Here is a 23,336-nt window from a genome sequence, read left to right as displayed (position 1 = left end):
GGAATCAGTAGTTCTCCGATCATCCTAATATCAACCTTTCAGCCTCCCGGCTCCGTAATAAAGCGGTGGTCAGCTGTGATTACAGGGTTGATTGTGACCAAATCTGCTCTATAGATCCAAGTTCAGCTTTTATTCTGGAAATGAGTCCAAGAAGGGTCCCTTTTCTTTCTTCTCAGACCCAGAGCGTCGAACTTTGCTCGTCCTTCACCCTCCTGTCCCCCAACGCCGTGCTCAGACTTCGCTTCCCCATCCCAGACCTGCGGCCTCCGCCGCTGCGTCGACCGCCATCCCAGAGGGCAGTGAGGGAGGAGACGTTGGTGCTGGAGCTGACGGAGCTGGAGCTGAAGCACCAGGAGGCCCCGGACCTGCAGAGCCAGCAGCCGGCCCCTGGGCAACAGTGGGGCCCCTGTCTCACCCAGCTATTGGAGGCCTCTTTCACAGACATGCATGGTGAGGGCGCACAGAGCCACAAAGAGGAGTCTAGTTGGGTTTTGTTGCACTATTATACCAGTGTTCTTCTAGTCTTTACCAGCATATTGTTTCTGCTTCACCTCAGAAGGTGTTTGTGCAGGTGTTGCATAAATTTAATATATTTCAAACAAATACTTAAAGTAAAATTATTTGTGTTACAGGACAAAAGCATGACTTGAATGGTGCAACACTGATCCAATCATATGGGTCAGTGCTGCACCATGCAAACCCTCTGTCTGTACTCAAGATGCACTCACCTCAGCATGCCAAGCGGTTAGAGCTACTCAAACTGATGAAAATTAAGAGATGACATGGACAAAGTAATGTACTGGTGCTTTAGAAATTACCTGTATATGAAAAGGATTGATATTTGATCAAATTTCCCATCATTCTTCTTGAATGCAATGTTTTTTTTTCTCGTACATCAATTAGTCAAACATACATTAATATGTATAGATTGTGGACAATTATATTGATAACACATCCTCTTCTGTAGTTATTTCTCAAATGCATAATTTAAACAGCAATATAGAAAATAAGCTCTGTGTTTCAGTGAAGCAGAAACCTGCTTCATAAACCAACAGTTTGGTGTAATTTAATACCTTTATCACCCATATTTAATATTTGAAAGTGATGTGGTTGGCCATTAAAAGTTTCATGCAGATCATTCAATTATTTCTTTACTTGGTGTTCAATTATGCATTTTTGACAGATTTTACACCCTAAAACAGTGTTTCTCAGCCCTGGTCCTCACCACCCCCCTGTCCTGCATGTTTTAGGTATTTCCCTTCAGCCGCACACCTGAATTGTATCTCTGGGTGATTAACAGGCTTCTGCAGTACTTGATGGTCATGCAATCATTTGAATCAGCTGTTCTGGAATAGAGGCACATCTAAAACATGCAGATTAGGGGGCATAAGGACCAGAGTTGAGAAACACTGATCTAAAACAAGATTTCCTCCCAGATGGTTGATTCTAATTAAATACACACACACTAATGGACTGGTTGATGACGCTGGAAGGTGCTTTGCTGCAGCAGGTTAACCCACTAGGAGGCACTAGTATCACTGGTTGTGATTTGTAGATTCAATTTAAAGGGAGTCGGAGTGAGACGTGATTTACACAGATCATTTGCTTCTGTCTGAGTATGAAAATAAAATACAATATCGGTGTTTAGAAAAGATAATAGACCATGTTGTAAAACTTAATGCAGTGCTGTATTTGTGGTTTGATTTCTAACCTTGACTTTCTTGTTTGTTGTCCTTCGCTTTACAGAGTGTCCTTTAAATTCGACATTTGTCACCTTCTTCTGTAAATACTTCATCACATATTTACTTTGATGTGTCTCACCAGGATCGTATGAGGGCTGGGAGGGAGGCTCCTTCCCCTGCATCAGAGTGAAGAAAAACCGCGACTCTTTGCCAAGGTTAGACTCCGTGGTGATAGCGATGACTGCTATAATGGCCAAAATGCAGGACGTTAGAAAAACACTCTCGCCTCTTCCAGAGCTGTTTCGTTTAAGCCTTTTTATTAGTAGACAATATTTTTCAGGAATTTAAGTTTATTTTTGAGCACACCCACGCTGAGAAAGTTTCCATCAACAGGATATCGGTGCGTGTGCGCGGCGGTGAGGCTCAGGGCCCAGCAGCTGGTCTGAGTGGGATGAACCTGGGCCTCGTGAAGGATCTTGGGGCCACCTTCTTCGAAAGCCACTGTGAATTCAACGAGAAACCCAGCTCGCCGTTTTCTTCTAACCGCACCATGTTTGAGACGGAGGAGGTGTGCTAACACTCAAAACTGAGAAATACCAACACGTCAGCCTTCTTGTTGCTAACTCGATACGTTTCGCTTGAATTAGATGGTGATTCCGGCCGACCCGGAGGAAATGCTCCAGTTTCAGGAGCAGTGTGTGGCTCAGTGTCAGTGCGCGGTGGACATCAGCTTCCCTCTGGCCTACATCCTCCTGCCTAGCAAACAGGCTTTCCAGAGCATCTACAACAGGTTTCTTTCAACCGCCTTCATCTTGGACTCAAATATTTCTTCTGTAGCTTTAATTTTTTCTAGAGGATTGTCCAAAAGTCTTACACCAAACCTCATTTCTTGTTTTATTTCCAAGCAGCCAAACTTTCTCGTAAGAACATCCAGGTTTTCTAAAAGTACTAAAATTTTGTTTGTGTTTTTTATTTTATTTTATTTTACTTTGGTTGATTTTTATTTATTTTGGCATTTTTCAATAAATTTTTCAAATAACTCTACTTTTAGCCAACACACCTGATTTAATAAATGTGTCCTGTGCAGAGCTGATTGACATGTCGATGAGTGAATTCAGCCTTTTGATTCAGGATTATTGGAGGAGGGACGCATTTAAAAGTTTCAGGATAGTTGGCGCTCTATTATTATCATATGATAAACAAATTAGCAAAACACAGAATGTGAGTAGTAACAAAAGTAATGCTAGTAAAAAATAAAATTACAAAGATGCAATAGCAATAACTTTGTTAGTTGGATCTAAAACAAATACCAAAGGTAAGTTTGACAAAGTTTTGCCACCAACAAGGTGATTCCTCTCAAAACATTTGGTGGCATCACAACCACAAACCACTGGATTTATGGAAATTTTTTGTGTTAGACTAAAATAAAGAAGCATATAATTATGAAAGGGGAAGAATTAAGAATAGCTTAAAACAAATGTAAAAGTTTGACATGCATTTGAATTCAGTCCCCTTTACTTTGATGCACCTAAATAAAATGTGCCTCGCATTAAGCCTGGCGCTCATTTGTTTTTCTTCCGTTTTTCCACTTTCAGCACAGTTTGCTGTCAGATGCATGAATAAGAAGAAAGTGAGTCGGAAAACATGGAAAATCAGCCAAAGACAAACTTTGATATTTAAGTACCATTGATCAACACTACTTTAAAATAATTACGAGTAGATCTGCCTTCTGGAAGCAAGGTGTGAATTAAGTTTTTGTTCAGAGTTTTATAGTGAAAGTTTAGTTGCCGTTAAAGCTGATTGTTGTTTTGTTTGCTGGATTCATGTCATTTTGTGGCGTGATCCGAGTTCTCCACCATCCTCCTTTTTTATTCCAATAGGATCAATAATGACCTGTTGATGTGGGAGCCGCCTCTCCCTCCTCTCCCCTCGGCCCCGGGCCCCGACCAGAGCCGCCGTCCCTACGACGAGTTCCAGCTGTGCAAGTCGGCCTTCAGGCTGGGCAAGTTCCTCTGCTCTGATGGAAAAAATTTTATCCTGACATAGATTTATGACAAACAATAATAGCCGAGGTGCCAAAATATCTACTATTGGCTTTTGTATTGTTTTTGGATTAAACCGTTTGCTTCACACTCTGCCACAGACTCTGACTCAGAAGAGGATGAGCCTCAGTTTTACTTGGCCAGCGATTCATCTGGAAGGATGCAGCAGTCAGTTCCTCTTCCCAGCCACAACCTCAGCCTCCTCTCCCTCACTGTGATTATTGGGAAAGGTCGCCTGCAAGCCAGAACTGACAGGAAGGTGAGCCAGGAGGAAGATGGATTCAGAGGAGGGCACTGATGAGTTTTACTGCATCAGATGATACAAGGAGAAACATTTTCCCCCTTTTTAAGTATGCTTAAGTGATTCAGCAGTCACGTTTTAGTCTTCCTCTTCAATGTTTGTACTTTATATAAACATATAATGTACATCGATTGCTAACGAGACAAAGCACGTCTTTTTCCTGTAGTATTTCCTCTACATTAATGACCATTTTTAATGTCTTAATATCTGCTTTACAATATTAAAACTCTGTGGAAGTTGAGGTCAAGTTCAGTTTGAAATTCATGTTGCAGCATTGCTTTGTTCATGTAGTTTTTCTGTTTTGTTTTATTTTTGTTTTTTTTGTTTTTTTACGTTAGGAGGATGAAACTCAGGGAGAGGTTGTGCTTGACCTGGAAGGGGGGAAGATTTTCAGCGTGGCGCAGCATCAAAATGATCCAAACCTCAACTTCCTGACGCTGGAGAGCAAACGAGTGGAGCTCTACCATCGAGGTGCACATTGCGGTCTCATCTGCAAACATTTTCATTGTTAGATAATGCCGATAATTCAAAGGGCTTCGATTGAGACCAGAAAATTCTGGGTGCCGCATTTTCAAGGTGTGAAAAAAGAAAATCAAGTAAAAAAACAACAACATTTATTTGGGTTTTAACTCTGTCCAGATATCCTAAATATCCGTTCATTCAACCATTTTTCTGCCTTTTCGTTAGAAACCAGTCATCTGAACTTATTGTTATTTATTTGTCTTTGTGATTCGTTGGAAACATATATATATTTTTTACCTTTCTAGCTGTGGTTAAAGACACCTCCGTCCCAGAGAGGTTGGAGATGCCCAGCTTCACGCCACCCACACAGTTGGACCCCACCATCTACCCCACAGAGCTGGGAGTGAGCAGCGTTCGAGGACGGGAAGGGGAGCCACAGATGTTGTCTACAGCCATCAAAATCACACTGGACCTGCAGAGGAACGTCAAGGTTCGTCTCTCTTCTGCACCAAGTCTCAGGCTGCCACAGGAAGTCTAGTATTGCCTTCAAGAAGACATTTTTGCCTTTTCGCAGGAGTTCCTGGTCGCTCTTCAGCTGCAAGGTGCCACCATGAGGCATTACATGACGCAGAGCAACCAGAGCTGGCATGAGCAGGTAAGGAAGTCAAACAAGGCCTTTTTCCATTCAGTCTGTCTCTCCTAATATTTATTTGATTCAATTAAACTTTTGCAAACTGAACAACAATTTTTGATGTCGTGAAAATGTTTTTTTTTTTAAATCTGAATACATATCGTGGTTCCTACACCATCTGGAAGTTGAGTTTCTTCCTTCTTCGTGCCCTTTTTATTGTGTTCTTTATTTCCTTTCTTGTGTCTCTCCTTCCCTTTCACACAGGCCCTTCTTTCTTTTCTTCCTGTCTTCCCTTTGCACATCCATCCTTTCTATTCTTGTGTACTTTATCTCTCTCTCCTTGTGTCCTAGGTCTCTTCCTTCCTTTTGTTGTCCCTTCTTTACTTCTGTTTCTTTCTCTTTTCTTTGTTACCCTCACATATTCGGTTTTGTGTCATTCTACTCTCCCTTCCTTCCTTTTTTGCCTTTTTCTGTACTTCCTTGATTCCTTCCATTCTTTGTACTTTCTCCCTCTCTTTCCTTTTTTCTTCTACCCTTGCCTCCTGTTTTCCTTCCACTTTCCTTTCCCTCTTTCCTTCCTTTTCTTGTGCCATCTATCACTTTTCATCCTTGTGTCCTACCTCTGTTCCTTGTGCCCTCCCTTTCTGGTGTCCTAACTCATTTCCTTCGTTCGTTCCTTCATTGTGTCCTTCCTGCCTTCCCTCCGTCTTTCTTTCCTTTCCTTCCTCCTTGTGTCTTTCCTTGTGCATATTTATTTCTGGTAACTAAGTTTATTTCCTGAGGTTACGTCACTCATGTTCTCGTTTGTGATTGGCTGTGCATTCCTCATGTAGGTGCGTCAGCTTCAAGAAAAACAGATTCCCTTCAGCACAGCTGGACACGGCTAAGCTGAAAAAATGTTAATTTGAGATGTTTTGTTTTCTTGGAGGCAGAAAGGAACAATGGAAAAGCCAGACAGTTTGGACGCACGTGATCCAAGTGTAATTATACTTGTCGCTGTAATTAGTCTGCTTTCTATCTGGAGGCTCTTTAGAACAAAATAGCCGTCCCTTCCAAAAATAAGAGCCTTCTTGCCAGAGATAACAAGCACATAAAGTTGCACCCTGACAAGTAAAATGTGATTAATCGTGACAGTTTTCTTAACCTCAATGTTCTTTAGCCTGTGCTGCAGCTGCTGGTGTTTTTGTTTCACTGCCCAGTAAAATCATTTAAAATGTTTATCGTCCTCCTGTTTGTTTCCTTCACTTCCAGCTGATTGACTTCCTGGACGTCATCGACGACCCCATCTTGGGCTACACGGCACCGGCTGTCATCACCGTCCTCCACACACACCTGGCTTCCTGCGCTGTGGACTACAGGCACGGACCTGAAGAGTGTTTATTGATCTTAAGACAAAATTACATGTTTATTCATCTCTTTTGGTTGTTTTACTCCCAAGGCCTCTGTATCTGCCACTGAGAGTCCTGTTCACAGCAGAGTCATTCTCTCTGTCCAGTAACATCATTGTAGACACCGCCACCTTCCACCTCAGGTACTGGTGACCTTTGACCCAACACCACATTTACCACAGCTATGCTTTAAGAGGACTAACTGAAACGTATCCTTGAACTTTTGAGATCAATTCAGTGATATTTTTGACTACAAGATCTTTTTAAAAGTCTGTTTTGTTGTCATCAGATTCATCCTGGATGATTCTGCTCTCTACCTCTCTGACAAATGTGAGACTGACACAGTGGACTTGAGGAAAGGTAAAACATGCAGGATGTCTTTTACACAAATGGCCATTGATTATGTCAAGATAGGATTGTGTACTAATTAGGGATGCAAGTTAGCAACTAATAAATTAAACTTGATTTATCCTATCGATTGGCTAATGGTTAATTGATAAACGGCCAGTTTCTTAAAAAGTTTTTGGAGTTTTTCCATAACAAAGGGCACTTTTATTAAGAAGCACCTCGCTGTGTTTTAACTGTATTTGTGTCAGCTGTATTAATTATTGACTGAATAAACAGAATATTATGCTTTTCTCACATTATTATATTTATAAAATATAACAAAACAGGAACCCATTAGGTTGCTGAATAGAAACAGCTCTGTCACGGAGGTTACTGGATGTTAATATTTCAAAAGCCGCATGAAGGGCATCTTGCATTCCTCACTGGACTTTGTTTGGACCGTTTCACTGTCCTGTTCTCGTATGGTCCTGCCATCTTTAATTCTGTATGAACTGGCTCTGCTTAAGAATGACCAGTGGCGCCTTCTGCTGGATGGCAGCCAAACTACAACACTAAAAATCGTTAATCGATCTGAGCTAATTTTAGTCTAATAAACCGTTAATCACAAGTTGATAAATTTCTTTGCATCCTTACTAATGTTTTTACCAGATCATCCATTTTTATTCAGTCATGTTAAAAAGAAAGTACTCTTTCCTTCAATTTTTGTTTCTTCTGTCTCATAAAAAATCACCTGTTTTGTTGAACTCGAAATAAATTAAATCCAATCGCACGCATAAAAAATAATATATTGCATCTGTGTAGTTGTTACTTATTAAATAAAAGTGGAGCTAAAGAGGAAAGCTGCATGTTGCAAATGTAAGTACACCCTACGGTCCAGCATCTTCCTGAAGCACCTGCAGCAGCAAAAAGCTGAAGTGATTTTTCTGTTTCTCTTTGTCTTGAATTGTTCCTGGTGTGTTTGGAATTATTGACCTCCCGATGATCCAATCTTAGCCAAGCTGCAGACTGGCTAAGATTGCACTCGTTTTTATTAAAGTAAAACACATTGAAGTAGGACATAAACCTGTGTTTAGATGAAATAAGGTGAAAGCTGGAAGAATTGATGTAACTCTTAGCATGAGGGACGGTGATAGAAGATCACCTTCTGCGTGTTTGTGTCCCTCAGATTACGTGTGTGTTCTGGACATTGACCTGCTGGAGCTCGCCATCACCACATGGAAAGGCAGCGATGCTGGGAAGCTGGTAAGTCCTGCTCCGTGTCCTCACCGTTCTGGTTTTTTATCATATTTAGCTGCACGCAGAGAAAAACAAACCAGTATAAAGGTAAAGAAACATTATAATTATGTTCAAGGTCCACAAAAACCCACTAACAAGCAGTTGGCTGCATGTTTATAAATATTTATTTCACCATAATTAGATTTCTCTATAATAATGGCTTCGGACAGTAATTTGGCTCAAGCTTTACTCTCAACTGGACCTGAAACCAAAATCAGCAAGAAAATGCTAAACAAGTCTTCCCACAGCACTGATGCAGCTGAGCTCTGAGCCAACCAATCAGGGCTGATCAGAGCTTGTGTATTTTATTTTGGTATAGAAAAAGGTTTTAGTTTATTCATATAGCTTATTTGATGGAGTTGGGTTGTTTAGTTTCAAGCTGTCACAATACATGAGCATTGACACTTACATCTTGCTAAATAGTTTGTAGCTGGGAAGAGAAATGCGTTGAGAGATTTTTGGGAACTGAACTGCAGTGCTGCAATCAGAGCTGCAGCCTGACAGCTTAGGAATGAGTGATCATATTTGATTAGCTGTCTTTAAGTTGTTAAAATATCAATTTGATGGCATCTGTGGGAAAATGAGCAAAGATACCTCGTGAAAAATCAACAGCAATCAAAAGTTGTTGTCAAATTCTGGTACAGACCTCCCTCATCCCGTCACAGTGAGTTTTTGTCATGAAGGTGCTTCTGATGGACTCGTTTGTGTTTCAGTCGCAGCCTCTCTTTGAGCTGCGCTGCTCCAACAACGTGGTGCACCTCTACACCTGCGCAGACTCCTGCGCCGCCCTGGTCAATCTGCTGCAGTACCTGGTGGCCCAGGGGGACTTGCACCCCCCGCCACGACACACCTCGCCTACTGAAATAGCTGGTCAGAAATTACCGGTAAGACATTTTACTCAATTTCACTTCGTTAACCTGAAAGACATGTCGCTTTTTTTTTTTTTTATTGATTAATGAACCTTACCTGGAATCACCAACAAGAAATATGCAAACCTAGGAGCTTTGAGACTGAAATTATAAACCTGAGTTGGAGCAATAAAACAAACTGAAGCTATGCTAGCGTTGAACATTTGTTACAAGGTGCTGCAGCTAATAAAACAACACGGTTTCCATAAGTAGTTTTGGCTTTAATGTCTGTGTATCGTTGTGTTAGCTGTCAGAAAGTCCTGCGTCTCTGCCGCCTTGTCCTCCAGCTGAGACCGCAGAGATCAACCAGTATGACCTGGCTGATGCCTTAATTGACACAGAGAGGAGCTACAGAGACAGTTTAGAACCAGGTATTGTTTCTGAACGCGGTTATCCAAATATTATTGATTTAACTTGATGTCTACGGGAAAGTATTATTGTCATTTTGCACAGCAAAAAGCACAAAGTCTTACCAAGTATTTTTGTTTAGTTTCTAATACAGATACCTTTGTACACTTGAAATAAAGACAAAACTAAACTTACAACATATAGGAGCTTATTTTAAGTAAATAATTCCTTAATGTTGATTAAAAAAAAGTATAGCTACACTGGCAGATTATTTCATTTTTAACACAGGAAAAATGTCTTGTTATAAGTGAAATAATCTGCCTGTGAAGCTTTTTCTTTTTTTATCAATATTAAGGAATTATTGACCTAACCAGTGTCTTACTGATAAGTTACTTGTCAGTTTTGTCTTATTTCTAGTGTGCTTTGGAAACTAACAGAAATACTTGGTAATACTTTGAGTTTTTGCAGTGTGTGTTTAGTTTAAGCCCCTGACTGCTCCTGTTTTTTGCAGAGTCTCCTTCCCTGCCTAGGGGCTCTCCCGTCTCCGTCTATTTGTTTCCTGGCGAAGGTTCGAAGCAGAACCCGTCCGTTCTGCAGAGGGAGGAGTCTGAGCTCGATGGGCTGGTTGCCACGGCGATAGAGGCACAGCCTGATATGATACTAGATGATGGCTCCGAGGGCTCCACCGACAACGACGACTTCTGCATCCTGGAGGCGCCTGGCATGGGCATACCTGTGAGTGCTCAGCTCCTTCTTCTTCTTCTCCTTGTTCTTATGTCGACCTTTCTTTCTGAGGCTCTTCCTGCTTGTGAAACTCTTGCAGCCCAGAGACGGGGAGCCCGTGGTGACCGTGCTGTGCAAGGGGCCCATCAAGGTGAAGGACAGCCACTTTTCCAGGCCTCGAGGAAGCTCCGACCTGCTGCGAGCTCCGAGCGGATTCCCGGTCCCGCACACCAGGGTGGTGCTGAAGGAAATCTCTGTGGTGTGGCATCTCTACGGCGGCAAGGACTTCGGCGGCAAGCCGATGTCCGTACATGCTCAGAACTCAAACAGGTTTTTTTTTTTTTAATTTACATCCGTTTCGTTTATTGTCGTGTGCGTTTTTGTGCCGTTTCTCAAACCGTCTCTCTTCTAGGGGTCGCTCTGTCCCTGTGGGTGTTCGTGGTTCTCCGTCTCGCTCCGTCGCCTCCGCCCGTCCTCAGAACTCCTGGCGCTGGGCTGGAGGCAGCGGCCGTCAGCACTCACTGCTGATGGAGATCCAACTCACCAAGGTGAAGCATTGAGTAGATGCAGTGGCTTGCACTCAAAGTCTCAATCTTTGAATTTTTTTCACATTTTGTCAGGTTACAACAGCAAAGTTCAGCGTATTTTATTGGGACTGTTTGGTAAGAAAAGGATAAAGACACATTACTTCCTTATATGAAATTTAATAATCTGAAAAATGTTGGATGTGTTTTTATTCAGCCTGTGTTCACGATTTAGTGCAGTTGTAGTTTTCCACCAAACATTTTGCATGCAGGCCAGAAAACTTCGTCGTCTTCGTCTCTTCATTCTGATAAAATCCCAACAGGATTGAAGGCTGTAGTTGTAAAGTCATAAAACATGAAAAAGTGCAAAGGAATGAATATTTTAAGAAGTTTTGTTTGTGTTTCAGCACATTTTTAAAATGAAAATACATTATTTCTTGACATTAAATAATGTAATCTTTATTTAGGGGTGTCTCGATCCGATATCAGCTAAAACCAAGAATTGGAGTAAATCTGCAATATAATCACTCCGCTGCAGCATTTCTAACCAGCAGCGCTCGTATCCTTCATTTAATGATAATTGAGTCACTTGTTCTCATATCTATAGTTGTTGATGATCGTTTTCTGTTTGAGTAATGTCACTTGACAAAGCGCTTTTCTCACTACAAAATAAATAACAGTATGAATATTTTGTGCTGATAGCATATTGGGTCGACTTCTGTATCTGTCAGTACTCACAAAGTTGCATCGGGATGCTTTAATTCGTGATAGGTGTTCATTTTTATGTTTGTTTTTTTTTTTTTTACCATTGCATCTCCCCCTTGTGTCCTCCAGGTGTCCTTCCAGCACGAGTCCTACCCAGTGGCAGTAGCAGGCCAGGACGGGGACGGGTCGCTGACCTCTGGGGTCGGCCCCAGCGGGGAGCAGCCTCTGTCCCGGCAGGTCTTCATCGTGCAAGAGCTGGAGGTTCGGGACCGCCTGGCCTCTTCACAACTCAACAAGTTCCTCTACCTCTACACCAGCGAGAGCATGCCTCGCCGAGCCCACTCAAACATGGTGAGGACGGGGTGTGTGTGTGTGTGTGTGTTGAACTGCAAACTGAGACGGAGTGGATCAGGATGAAATCTTTGCTCTGCTCTCGTTGCAGCTGACTGTGAAGGCCCTGCAGGTTTTACCAGAGTCGGGACTCGGAGGACCCGAGTGTTGCCTACGGGTCAGCCTGCTGCCGCTGCGACTCAACATCGACCAGGTAAGTCCTGCGTCTTTGACCAAATATGGATGGAAAAGCCTCCTCTTCCTCCTTTATGGAGATGTGACACCAGGTGGGGGATTAAATTCTCCAGGTTCTAATATGAAGGTTTTAATCTGTAATTACTTTCATCCCTACTAGAAAAACCTTAACATTTTGTTTCACCGTTTTTATTTTTCTTCAGCCACATTGAAAAAAATGACAAATCTAAAGAAATAAATGAACTTGATGATTTGGCCTTTGCATCACAATAAGTCAGTTTCCCTCTGTGGTTTCGTTCTCCTACCAGACTTTGTTTTTCTCTTTTCCAGGATGCGCTGTTTTTCCTGAAGGACTTTTTTAGTAATCTAGCATCCTCTATTAACCCCTACATGCCTGTGGATCCTGCTGCTGAAGGTCAGTTAAAGCAGAAACTTTTTTCCCTTTGGTTGCTTCAGGTTTTTGTTTTTCATATCATAGATGATTAGCTGTATTTACTGTAAATACGGCATATGATTGCTGCTGGAGCACAGCCTGTGGGAACATGCCTGTAATGACTTTTGTTTTTGTCTTGTTTTTGTATTGATATTGCTTAAACTTTTCAAATTGGGTCACTTTACAGCTACAAACATAAATGTATTGGGTTGGTGTTTCAGGGGATAAACTAACCCAGAGTGGTGCATCACTGAGAAGCTCATTTGAAGACTTGAGTTGTTCTTGTTTCTTCTGTCAGTCACAGTGAAGGTGGATCCTTCCCAGAAAGGCTCTGAGGAGACCGGAGCAGACGCCGGTCTCGGTCCTGACCTCACAGCCTCCGTGGAAACCACCTACAGCGAGCAGAGCTCCTCCTCTGCCGGCTCCTCCTCTTCCTCATCTGAGCAGCCAATCTACTTCCGGTGTGTAGACGGTGACGGTCGTCAGACAGAACGATGGCTGAAGAAGCATCAGAGCCGACTGAATATTCCTTCTCTCTGTGATTTTCAGGGAATTTCGTTTCACCTCTGAAGTGCCTATCTGGCTCGACTACCATGGGAAGCATGTGGTCATCGAGCAGGTGAGAGGTCATGAGAACAGCTCAGACACAGAAACCCAGCCCGTCCGTTGCCACGGTAACTACAGACGTCCTTACAGCGTGGTGTTTTGTTCCTCAGGGGACGTTTGCAGGGATTCTGATCGGTCTGGCTCAGCTGAACTGCTCAGAGCTGAAGCTGAAGAGGCTCTGCTGCAGACACGGGTAAAAACGACAAACATTCAGACGCCATAAAACAATTTCAGATCTGATAAAACCCTGACAGACTTGAGACTGCTTTCATGTTTGAAACGTTCCCAGTCTTCTCGGTGTGGACAAGGTGATCCAGTACGCCGTCACAGAGTGGCTGACAGACATCAGGAAGAATCAGCTGCCGGGCATTCTGGGAGGCGTCGGCCCCATGCACTCAGTTGTTCAGCTGTGTAAGCTGAAGCCTTCGCTACAGAAACATTTACAGTTTTAAACCTGCTTTATTTATTTTAGTCTTCTTTCCTTCCTCTCTGTGTGTCTGCTCAGTCCACGGAGTGAGGGATCTCTTCTGGTTGCCTATAGAACAGTACAGGAAAGACGGGCGCATTATTCGAGGTCTCCAGCGGGGGGCAGCATCGTTCGGTACCTCTACAGCATCGGCTGCACTGGAGCTTAGCAACAGGCTGGTGCAGGCCATCCAGGTACAAAGATGAAACAAAATTAAATGTTTTGTCCGAATGTGAAGATGTTTTAACTCATGTAGTGCTTGTCACCTCGCTACAGGCCACAGCAGAGACGGTGTATGACATCCTTTCTCCAACGCCTCCACTGAATCGGTTCGCCATCACCGAGGGTCGGGCCCCCGCCAGCCGGCCCCGCAGAGCCGCGCAGCCGGCGGATCTCAGAGAAGGAGTAGCCAAAGCCTACGACACCGTCAGAGAGGTGCGGAGTTTGAATTTTTCTTAAAAGATAATTGACATGACGGGACCCGTCAATCAATCCAGTGGATTTAACAGCAACTGACCAATCAGCAGTCGCAAATTGTCCCAAAGTGAACGCCCCTTACCTGGAGGAGCTGTTGGAGTTTATCTTTACGAATGCGATGCGCTCATAGAGGTTTGGTGGAAAATAATTGGAGATAATGGTTAAATGTTTCCAGTGGGGAACAGGCACTTAAGAAGCGCTTTCAGAAGATGGAATAGAGTTTAGTCCCAAACTCAAAGTGTAAAATATGGATAAACGTGTGCAGCCAACTTCAAGAGCAGCAGAATACTACAGTGACCAACAGTATAACTAACATGTTTGTGTTTATGAAGGTTTTTGTCATCATTACATTGTACGCTTAACGGTTAAATCAAAGACTAATGCGTCAAGCTGGGTCCAATAAATGTGAGCTGTGCCTACAAATGGGTACAGTTTCTCTGTCAAGCAGTAAGTTTTCAGGTATGTGGTGCAAATATTCATGCACAGCCTGACATACATGATCAAAACATAATTCAGATATGTGATATTTTGAAAACCAACACAATACGCAGAGAAGAATGCCTGGATATGATGACAGAATCACATTATAATGTGATAAAATGTATGAATATTTTGGATATTCAGAACTTTTTTTTTTTTCATTTAAAGTTATGACCAAACCTGCTTAATTTCCAGTGCTGACCCTTTCCTCTGCAGGGAGTGATCGACACGGCTCAGACCTTGTGTGACGTGGCGTCCCGCGGCCACGAGCAGAAAGGTCTCCCCGGCGCAGTGGGCGGCGTCCTGCGTCAGATCCCGCCCACAGTGGTCCGACCTCTGATAGTGGCCTCCGAGGCGACCTCCAACCTGCTGGGAGGCATGCGGAACCAGATCAAACCCGACGCCCGCAAAGAGGACTTCCTCAAGTGGCGCACGGAGGACGCACAAGAATGAGGACGGTGTGCGTGCGTGAACGAATGAATGAATGCGAGTGGGAACACCGATGTCTACTGGGGGATCTGGATGTTGGTGTGTGTGTGTAGGAATGTTGTTCTGAAATGCAAAAACAACACAGACTAACTGCTTCTGCAGCCACTGACACAAAGTTTTACACACATGTAACCACACCTAACTCTTCTGCTGCTCATCATCCCTCGATCTGCAGGTCGCTCTTCATGTCTCTGTAACAACATATCGCTGCTTTTATCTGGCTTTGATTTCAAACCAACCAGGAGCAGGAAGGATCAGAACGAGATGCAGATTGTCGCCTCTTTATGTCCTGCTAAAACTGGTTTTCGATTCAGTTTTAACCCGACGACTGTGAGCAAGAAATCAGAAAGAAATGGCTTCAGTACAGGGAGTTTGCAGCAGGAAATCAGTGATCCTGAAGCTCAGTAAGAAGGAAGATTGTGTGTTTCATGTTTATCCATGTTTGTGAATGGTTCTCATCTTGAACCGTTGGTTTGGTTTTGAGCCCGCTATGCACCTGCTCCTCTCAGCGCTGATGAGTTGTGCCATAAACCTTCCAGAGTGACCTTTGAACCCGTCTGTGTTGCCTTTCTCTGACCTGTACCCTCCAAACGTGACTGAATAGAAACACATGAAGCCCTTTAAAAAAAATCCTGTAGCATTCTGGACTTCATGAATTTGTTTTTACGGACTGATTTCAGTCGGTGGCTCTCCTTCCTGCTTCTGTTTTGCATAAAGCGGTTCTGGGGTCTGAACGGACCCAGACTGACTCTTTCCACATCTTTAGATGCCTTCCTAAATGTTTTTTTGTTGTTGTTGTTGTTGTTGGGTTTTTTTAATGCTTAACTGTTTGTTTTGTGTTTATGTTGAAGCATAAGTATTGTTATACTCGTTTCATAATGAGTGTTGGGAGGATTTGAATCTGGTGACAATGGAGGAAGGAAATGAGGAGTTTTACATTTTTATCTTTGTTTTCCTGTTTGTGAGTGAGGGATTATTTGTGTGAATGTGAGGATGAGTGAGTGGAGGACGCATGTCTGTGAGGGTGACAGGTTTATGCTTGTTACACTACTTGTGTGTAATTACTATTTACTATAAAAAGTGTATGACCTGTATATTACAAAAACAAGTATACAAATTAATACAAAAATAAAAAAAATTATATAAAAACTGATCATGTTTGATGTGTTCTGTTAAAGCCCTTGCTTTTGATTTTAAGTTTTGTACTTCATGCAGTTTTGTTCTCATAACTGCCCACAAACACCTGTGACACAAAGTCTAAAACCGAAGTAATAACGTTATTTATGTAATTTTAATAATAAAAAAAAGTGTCTAAGTGCCTTTTTACAGCTGCTTGGGTGTGGGACTCAAGAGCTTTTTTATTTTTCGACACTAAAGCAGTATAAAATCAAAGTGAGATTGATGCTCAGTTTTCTAATGGTTCCCATTTGGTAACTTTCCAGCAAACCTTTCTTCAAGCAAATATAAAAGCAGCTTGGAGAAAAACATCAGCAGCTGTAAAGGTTGTGGTGCCAACCAAACTGAGCCTTTTCTGTCATTTCCTGTGGCCTTTGACCTTTGCATCTCTGCAAGCAGCTGCAGGTTGCTGATTGGTTTGCCAGATTGTGCGGTTGTTCTTTAAGAATTGGTCGCCTGCTGAGAAGTCTTGCAAGTTTTACTGCAGCCCTTTGCTCTGATTGTACTGACCTTTGACCTCTCCTCCAGTCAGTGAAGAAATGTATCTATTTACCAGCAGGGAGTGATGTTCTTTTGTTTCCTTCCTTCAATTCCTTGGTTTTTGTTGCGTTAAGCTTTTAAAAACCCTAACCCTTCATTCTGTGTACTGTTTACAATCGAGACACTGATATATTCTTTAAGATGTTGACACAAACATGCTCATAGCAATATGAAAAGTTAAAGGAATGAACCTCCTTTAATAAAATACCAAACTGCTTCAGAGTTTGGTACTTAAGTGGACCAGAAGAAATTTTTAAATTACTGCTTAGACTTTTTTTTCTCATGATTGAATTTTTTATTGTCCAAACTAGAAAAATATCTATATTAGTTAAATCTTTGCAGTATTAAATTACTTTTATTAAAGAAATTGCATAGTTTTTGCTGTTATGTCAATATTAGAAGATCATTATGCAATTCTGAAACAACTAAACTTATGTTGTCCTGATCTTCAGAAAGTATTCTTAACTTTTTGGGAGCAACATACTGCAGTACCTGGAGAAAACAAGCTGCCATTGTAATTACAGGGAGCCTAAATATATGTGTCTGGTTTGTTATGTCACGCCTGGCTGCAGCTATCATGGCTGTGATCACAACTGTTGTATTCAAGGATTTTTTTGTACTCAAATTATGCTAAAGTTGGCTAATAATCTACAGGAAGCAAATGGATATAACATATCTTTTTAAACAGAGAGTAGATTGCAATAATGGTTACTTTAAAAATGCATTTAAAGTTGAGTCAATGTCACAAAAACATGCTAAAATTACACTGATTGCTCTATTTAGTTTAGAGAAACCCAAAGAAAAAAGAAAAGTTAAATTAACCCAAAAACACAGGACCTGGACAAATGTTAATTTACGTCAAATCAGCAAAGTTTCGTAAAAATAAATAAAACATTTAGTGAATTTCAGATGGGATTAAAAACAATGCAGAGTACTAGAACTGTATCGAAAACGTCCTACTGCTTTCAGATGCCAACTCGGAACTAACTGTCACCGAGTCAGAGATCGTCAGGACTCATTATGGTGGTGCAACAACAGTAGTTCTCGTACACATGTTAGCGCTTCAGCTTTAAATTACTTTAACAACAAGCTGTCTCTCTGTGGCTCATTCAGCTCTTATCTGTGAACTTTTAAACTTTTGCTTGATCATGAAGCTACTTACGCACAACATGTTGACGTCGCACGTGAAGGGAGTAACCAAGGGATACCCGCTGCTCATCAAGGTAAACCGCTAACGTCGGCTAGCAACTAGGCTAATGCTAACGCCGAGCTATTCGGATTTAAAGCGCTCTTATTTAATTTTCTGAATTCAAGTCTGTAGAGTTTCATAGAATACATCTAGTACTCACCGAGGTTGCTATATGAAGAATAAAGACAAAAAAATGTATACCCCATTTGTAGAAGAATAAGATAGAAATCATAAATAAGGAAAAGTAACATTCAAAGCACCTTTATATGTTATTTAAGTAAATATATGCACTCACTCTTTTTATTTATAGAAATATCCCTGTTTTGCGTAAAAGTTCCTGGTACTTTGCTATTTTGTCACATTTAAACATTTTAGATCAGTGTTTCTCAGCCCTGGTCCTCACCGACCCCCTGTCCTGCATGTCTTAGGTATTTCCCTTCTGCTACACACCTGAATTGTATCTCTGGGTGATTAACAGGCTTCTGCAGTACTTGATGGTCATGCAATCATTTGAATCAGCTGTTCTGGAATAGAGGCACATCTAAAACATGCAGAGGGGTCGCGGTGAGGACCAGGGTTGAGAAACACTGTTTTAGATCAATAAAGTTGATATTAATATGATACAAAAAAACAAATAAATACAAAATGCAGATTTTAAATGAGGATTTCATTTGTTAAGATGAAAATATAAGATATAAGGGAATGTACATATGCCAAAAAAAAGTCAGCTTAGTTGCCTCGTCTGTCCATAGAATATTTTTTGAACAGTGTTGGGACTCATCAGGATGATTTTTGTATGTATTACTGAATCATAAACCCTGACTCTAACTGTGGTTAACTTAAAGCCTTAGAAATGGCTTCATAACTCTCTCCAACCTGATTTGCTGTTGATCAGAGACCCTGATAGTCCAATCTGACAGTGTGGTGTTTATGAATGATGTGATCTTTGTGCAGGCCACTGAGGTGAAGGTGAACGAGGTGGATTTCAACCCTAAGTTTGTCTGCCGGATGATCCCCAAACTGGAGTGGAGCGCTCTGGTCCAGGCTGCAGACCAGGTCAGTCAGAGATCAGCAGTTTTCCTTCCATCCTGCAGGGCAGAGGTATTTAACATTTGTCCAGACAAGCATTTGTGACACGGTGTTTGTTTTCCGCTCCTCAGCTGGGCCATCGAGAGGACCTGCCAGGTGAGCTGGTGCCTGACTATGAGAAAAACGAAGACTTCCTGAAGAAAGTGCACCGAGTTTTGCTGGAGGTGAGGATCGCTCAGACTTTACCGTCCACTCTTACAGCTGCTGCAATACTTACTGCAGAGTCCTGCTTGAAATAATAGTTATAATATGTGTTATTGCTCTGGATTAGAGCTTTGTTGTTTTATTTTATTGGTACACTTTGTGTTCCCAGTAGCCAGAGGTAAGGCTCTGTTCCTATTTAAACTGGTTCTGTCAGAGGAAAAGACTAACTTTTGTCAAAGGGCTGGAGGCGAAGTCATAGATGGTAACTACCAATCAGAATATGAAGAACACCACATTCAGAACTCTGGAGTTACTTCAACTTTTGATTTGTCTAATAAAAAAACTAAGATATAAGACAAACAAAAAACTGTTTACTTTATAACAATAGCTCTCTGACTTTTCCTCTGTTTATTGTGATGTCACCCTTCTTAGATCTGTAGCGTCAGTAGCATCCCACATCAAGATGTTTTTACTGCAGCTCTTTTCCACTAAATTCAAAAACATGATTTCCAACTCTTCTTAAACACTGCTGGTCTTTTGATCACATCAGATAACGTGATCCTGCTTCAGATTCTGTTTAGCCCTTGTTTGCTGCTGGACAAGGATTCAGTCTGTGGTTTTAAAAACGAAACGGGTGCAAGATTCTGAGATAAACCCTGTTTTGTGTTTTCAAGCTTTCTACCAGAGGATCAGACATTTACTGGATGAATTATTTATTGACGTCATGGTGTGGCTACAAGCTAGCTGGCATTAGCCCAGGTTATGACCTGGAATCACTTTGTTAGGCCTGTCATGATAACAAATTTTGCTGGATGATACATTGCCCCTGAAAGTTCAATAAAGTTTTATTTCTAACAAACATTTAACACTTGAACTGGAAATATTGAAAATTAAATAAACAAAACACCTGAAACAACAACTAACATAGACACTGAAGTCTCTGCAAATAAAATTGTCCTTCAAAAAGTGGACTAGTTGGGACCAAAGCACCAATTTATTCCTTATTGCAATAAATTTCTACGATTTGGTGGAAAATCTTAAATCAGGACTCGCAACATTACAACCTGTAGAGCATTTTTTCCCCCTCAGTTCAGACAAATATACTTTCTATAGAGCTGCAAAAGCTGCATGACCCCTGGAAAAAAAGATAACTTAGCAACTTTCAGAAATACATTCCAGCAGGCATTTGTTGTGGTTTTTAAATAATTACCATTTTATTTTTATTTTCATGTTTTCAAGTACAGAAAAACATCAAAGTTTCACAAAAAAGGAAATAAATGCATTTTCTGAAGCGGAATGTTCAAGATTAGTTGAAAACAATGTCAGGAAATAAATGGGCCGATTTATTTCTTGACAAAAAGCCTAGAATGACAAAATGACTGTTGTGTGTTGTCTGAGTGTCGTTTTCATCTCAAACCACAGAAAATAAGATTTTTATGTTCTTAGAAGAGTTTTGGTGTTTAAAAAGCCCCCCAAAAAACTAAAGTGCCGTCTGGTGATGACCTCACTCAGCTCCTATCTGTCCTGCTGCAGGTGGAGGTGATTGAGGGATGCCTGCAGTGTCCTGAATCGGGTCGAGAGTTCCCGATCTCCAGGGGAATCCCTAATATGCTGGTGAACGAGGACGAGGCCTAGACGGCTCAAACTTCCACCCAGACGGGACTGTTTTGTTTTTCAGAGACGAGCCGGACTCTGGTTTTAGTCGGCTCCATGGGAGAAAAGGCCGCATCCCTCGGTTGGTTGTAGTTATGACATTTTAAGCGGCTCCTGCTGCCAGCAGATGGAAAAGATTAGAAGAATAATGGATGGAAATGTTCCCTGAGAGTAAACCCCCAACCCCAGTGGTTTGATCTGTATTTATTTTTGTAACTGTTTCAGCTTTTTCTTTCTCAATAAAACTGCTTCCTGACAGCCAAAATCATTAGGTTTTTGTGGAAAATATGGATTCACTTATATTACAGATGTAGAACCGCCGAGAGGAACTGCTCTGAACCCCATCTCGCCCTCTCTCAGGGTTGGATGACGTGGCAGTGGCTTGTCTATATTTGGCTTTAAGGAAAAAGAGGGAGAAAAAAGCAGGCAGGCTGGAAGTTGTTTTTAAGGAAGTCTGTTTTTTTCTCCCTCTCCTTAAAGCCACACATTACAGCTCTGTAACCCACACACACGACACCCCACCTGGGCGGGATCCGCGGATCTGAGATGTCCCACAGTTTGCCGGAACCTCCTGACAGACGGAGGCGAGGCCGCGTTGATGAATGAAGAGGTTTTCCGTTCGTTTCTGGCCGTCTTTGGATTAAAGCCGGAGTCGAGTCAGAACAGGAGCGTGTTTGTTCATTATCATTTTTAGAAACTCTGCCAGGACAGAGGATAAAAGGAAGGGTTGGCCTGACCAGAAGCCTTGAGGCTGCCTGAGTCTCTCCTACCTTTCCCTTCTACTTACTGCAATTACAGGCCTGCACCCGCAACTATAATAACGGTATAATGTGATGGCAGCAGAGCAGCAATAAAAGCCACCCCTGGCAGATTAATAGTCCTCCAGAAGTGCTGAGCTGTAATTAACAATGAGACTGAAGAGGAACAGACAGAAAAGAAAGGAGCTCGACTCTGAGCGTGTAAAGCTGAAGATAAAAATGGATAGGCTGCTTTCTGAGCGGTCTAATAAAATCAGGATGAAGTTCGTCAGCTGGCAGCGCGAATAAGCTGGAACTGCAAATCACACCCGGGATCCGACCCATGAATAATTTAAGGCTGTTTTCATGGTGCTAAAGGTAGAGGTCTGGGCCAATACTGTTGACACTTTTCATCTCGGGGAAAACAGGAAATGCCTTTAATTGCTCCAAAGGTCGCACATTTCAGCTCAGGGGTCATGTTTCATTAATGAGAACAAAGTCTGTAAAAGTTGAGCTGATGGACTTTTGAAGTCGACGTCTTTTGAGGGAACCTGAAAAAGCTGCAGTGCAGAGGCATTTTAAATTCCTGTTTACTGTTAGTGTCCACCTGTATTTAATTTCATGTCTCAATTTGAGAGTAACATGATTATTAATTATTAGTAATAATTATAATTAATAGAATAGTAATAACTTATTTTATTCTCTAAAGCACCCCTCAGTTTTATTTTGACCTGGTTCTTGGTTCAAATTCTGTATAGAAAATCTCCTATAAGCATATTTGCCTAAACTATTATTAATTAGTTCATTAAAAAATATACATTCAACAGGCTAACCATACACTTTGTTGATATTGAGTCGAGCAGAAAGCTCTGAATTTTTCACATGTTGATGTCAGACGTTTTTGTTTTAGCTGCAGATGCATCCTTTGCTTCAAACGATTAAGTCTAAGTAAACATTGTTATTGCGTTTTAGGCAATTGCATGTTTATTTTCTTGTTTAAAAATAGAATTGAGTTTGCATATTTGCATTTTTTCCATGTATTTGTAATATAGTACAAAATGAGCTTAAGCTAAATGCAAAATCAGCAGTGTGCCAATTTGTATCTGATTAATTGTTGGAGTAATCAATACAACTATTAGTTGCAGCCATGCCTGAGTGACTTTTACCATTTTAATGTGATAGAACAGCTCAAAGTAGAGCTTAATTGTGAAGTGCAGAGAAATAGAGCAAAAATATTCAAAAAGGGTTTAAAAAAAAGGGTTTAAAAAATTAACTTTGCATTTGTATTCCAACCCCTTTACTTTGTTGTCCACAAATGAAGTCCACTGGCAGAAACTCCACTAAAGTTGGAATTAGAAATTGATAAATTGGGAATGACAGTCCCAACCTTAAAATCCAATATGGCGGCCCTGCATATTAAAGTAGGAGCTTACTAGTAGAACAGTGGCTGTAACACCTCAATAACCCCAAAATGAGACAATGCAGGATATTTATATCCTGTTCTACTCTGAATGGGCTTCCAGTAAGTGAAGTGAGTCCAAATATTTATTGTGAGCTAAATGGAGTTTCCTTCTTGTGTTTTGCTGACCCCTACAGAGTTAATGGCCTGGTCCCCGGTAATAAACCTGCGGTCAGCCTTAACGTTGGTCAGGGATTATGGCGCAATCCTGGCACACGGGATGTTTACCTGCTGAGCTGCATTTCTGATGGGTAAATATTGCAAAATGTGCAACTCTGTGAGCCTCTATAGTGAGAGGATTACTTCTGTCTGCATAATGACACACACTCCCTTCATCCTGGTGGCATCCGCCCCACTAGCACCTCTTCCTCCTTCTCCTCCTCCTCCTCCTCCTCCTCCTCCTCCTCCTTTTTTCCCTGAGAGGCTCTCTCTGTTTGGGGCTCTGTTTCTCACTGACGATCTGCAGGATAATGCACTCACATCATCCGCCAGGTCTCTGTGTTTTTACCAGACATACCTCGCTCATTAAGAGGAGG

The 23,336-nt window shown here is 41.7% G+C and overlaps 2 protein-coding genes and 1 long non-coding RNA gene across 3 annotated transcripts in view; 2 read left to right on the top strand and 1 right to left on the bottom strand.

Annotated features, from left to right (window-relative positions):
- Nucleotides 1–15,966, top strand: part of atg2a (autophagy related 2A) — a 27,048-nt gene extending 11,082 nt beyond the window's left edge. The window contains exons 15-42 of the mRNA XM_007550314.2: nt 177–450; nt 1,825–1,897; nt 2,076–2,250; nt 2,330–2,472; nt 3,563–3,684; nt 3,826–3,983; nt 4,364–4,496; nt 4,793–4,977; nt 5,062–5,142; nt 6,370–6,476; nt 6,557–6,649; nt 6,796–6,866; nt 8,020–8,096; nt 8,843–9,013; nt 9,285–9,408; nt 9,897–10,120; nt 10,209–10,438; nt 10,521–10,656; nt 11,467–11,688; nt 11,780–11,881; nt 12,193–12,277; nt 12,594–12,756; nt 12,845–12,914; nt 13,012–13,094; nt 13,191–13,312; nt 13,407–13,561; nt 13,644–13,802; nt 14,541–15,966. Coding sequence (XP_007550376.1) covers nt 177–450; nt 1,825–1,897; nt 2,076–2,250; nt 2,330–2,472; nt 3,563–3,684; nt 3,826–3,983; nt 4,364–4,496; nt 4,793–4,977; nt 5,062–5,142; nt 6,370–6,476; nt 6,557–6,649; nt 6,796–6,866; nt 8,020–8,096; nt 8,843–9,013; nt 9,285–9,408; nt 9,897–10,120; nt 10,209–10,438; nt 10,521–10,656; nt 11,467–11,688; nt 11,780–11,881; nt 12,193–12,277; nt 12,594–12,756; nt 12,845–12,914; nt 13,012–13,094; nt 13,191–13,312; nt 13,407–13,561; nt 13,644–13,802; nt 14,541–14,777 — 3,975 coding nt within the window. The 3' untranslated portion in view covers nt 14,778–15,966. The remainder of the gene's footprint in view (nt 1–176; nt 451–1,824; nt 1,898–2,075; nt 2,251–2,329; nt 2,473–3,562; nt 3,685–3,825; nt 3,984–4,363; nt 4,497–4,792; nt 4,978–5,061; nt 5,143–6,369; nt 6,477–6,556; nt 6,650–6,795; nt 6,867–8,019; nt 8,097–8,842; nt 9,014–9,284; nt 9,409–9,896; nt 10,121–10,208; nt 10,439–10,520; nt 10,657–11,466; nt 11,689–11,779; nt 11,882–12,192; nt 12,278–12,593; nt 12,757–12,844; nt 12,915–13,011; nt 13,095–13,190; nt 13,313–13,406; nt 13,562–13,643; nt 13,803–14,540) is intronic.
- On the bottom strand, nt 5,871–23,336 carry LOC107836021 (uncharacterized). The gene is made up of 3 exons (XR_001661872.1): nt 23,254–23,336; nt 16,051–16,056; nt 5,871–5,882 (listed from the first exon to the last, which is right to left on the bottom strand). It is a non-coding gene; the product is annotated as an uncharacterized LOC107836021 (long non-coding RNA).
- On the top strand, nt 17,509–20,872 carry trmt112 (tRNA methyltransferase activator subunit 11-2). The gene is made up of 4 exons (XM_007550312.2): nt 17,509–17,752; nt 18,673–18,774; nt 18,879–18,971; nt 20,485–20,872. The coding sequence occupies exons 1-4, from the start codon at nt 17,678–17,680 to the stop codon at nt 20,584–20,586; spliced, it is 372 nt and encodes a 123-aa protein (XP_007550374.1). The 5' UTR covers nt 17,509–17,677; the 3' UTR covers nt 20,587–20,872.

This window comes from Poecilia formosa, unplaced genomic scaffold (genome assembly GCF_000485575.1).
Source record: "Poecilia formosa unplaced genomic scaffold, Poecilia_formosa-5.1.2 Scaffold35, whole genome shotgun sequence".
Classification (NCBI taxonomy): Eukaryota; Metazoa; Chordata; class Actinopteri; order Cyprinodontiformes; family Poeciliidae; genus Poecilia; species Poecilia formosa.
Note: the sequence above shows the minus strand (reverse complement) of the source record. Positions and strands in the feature narration are given on the sequence as shown.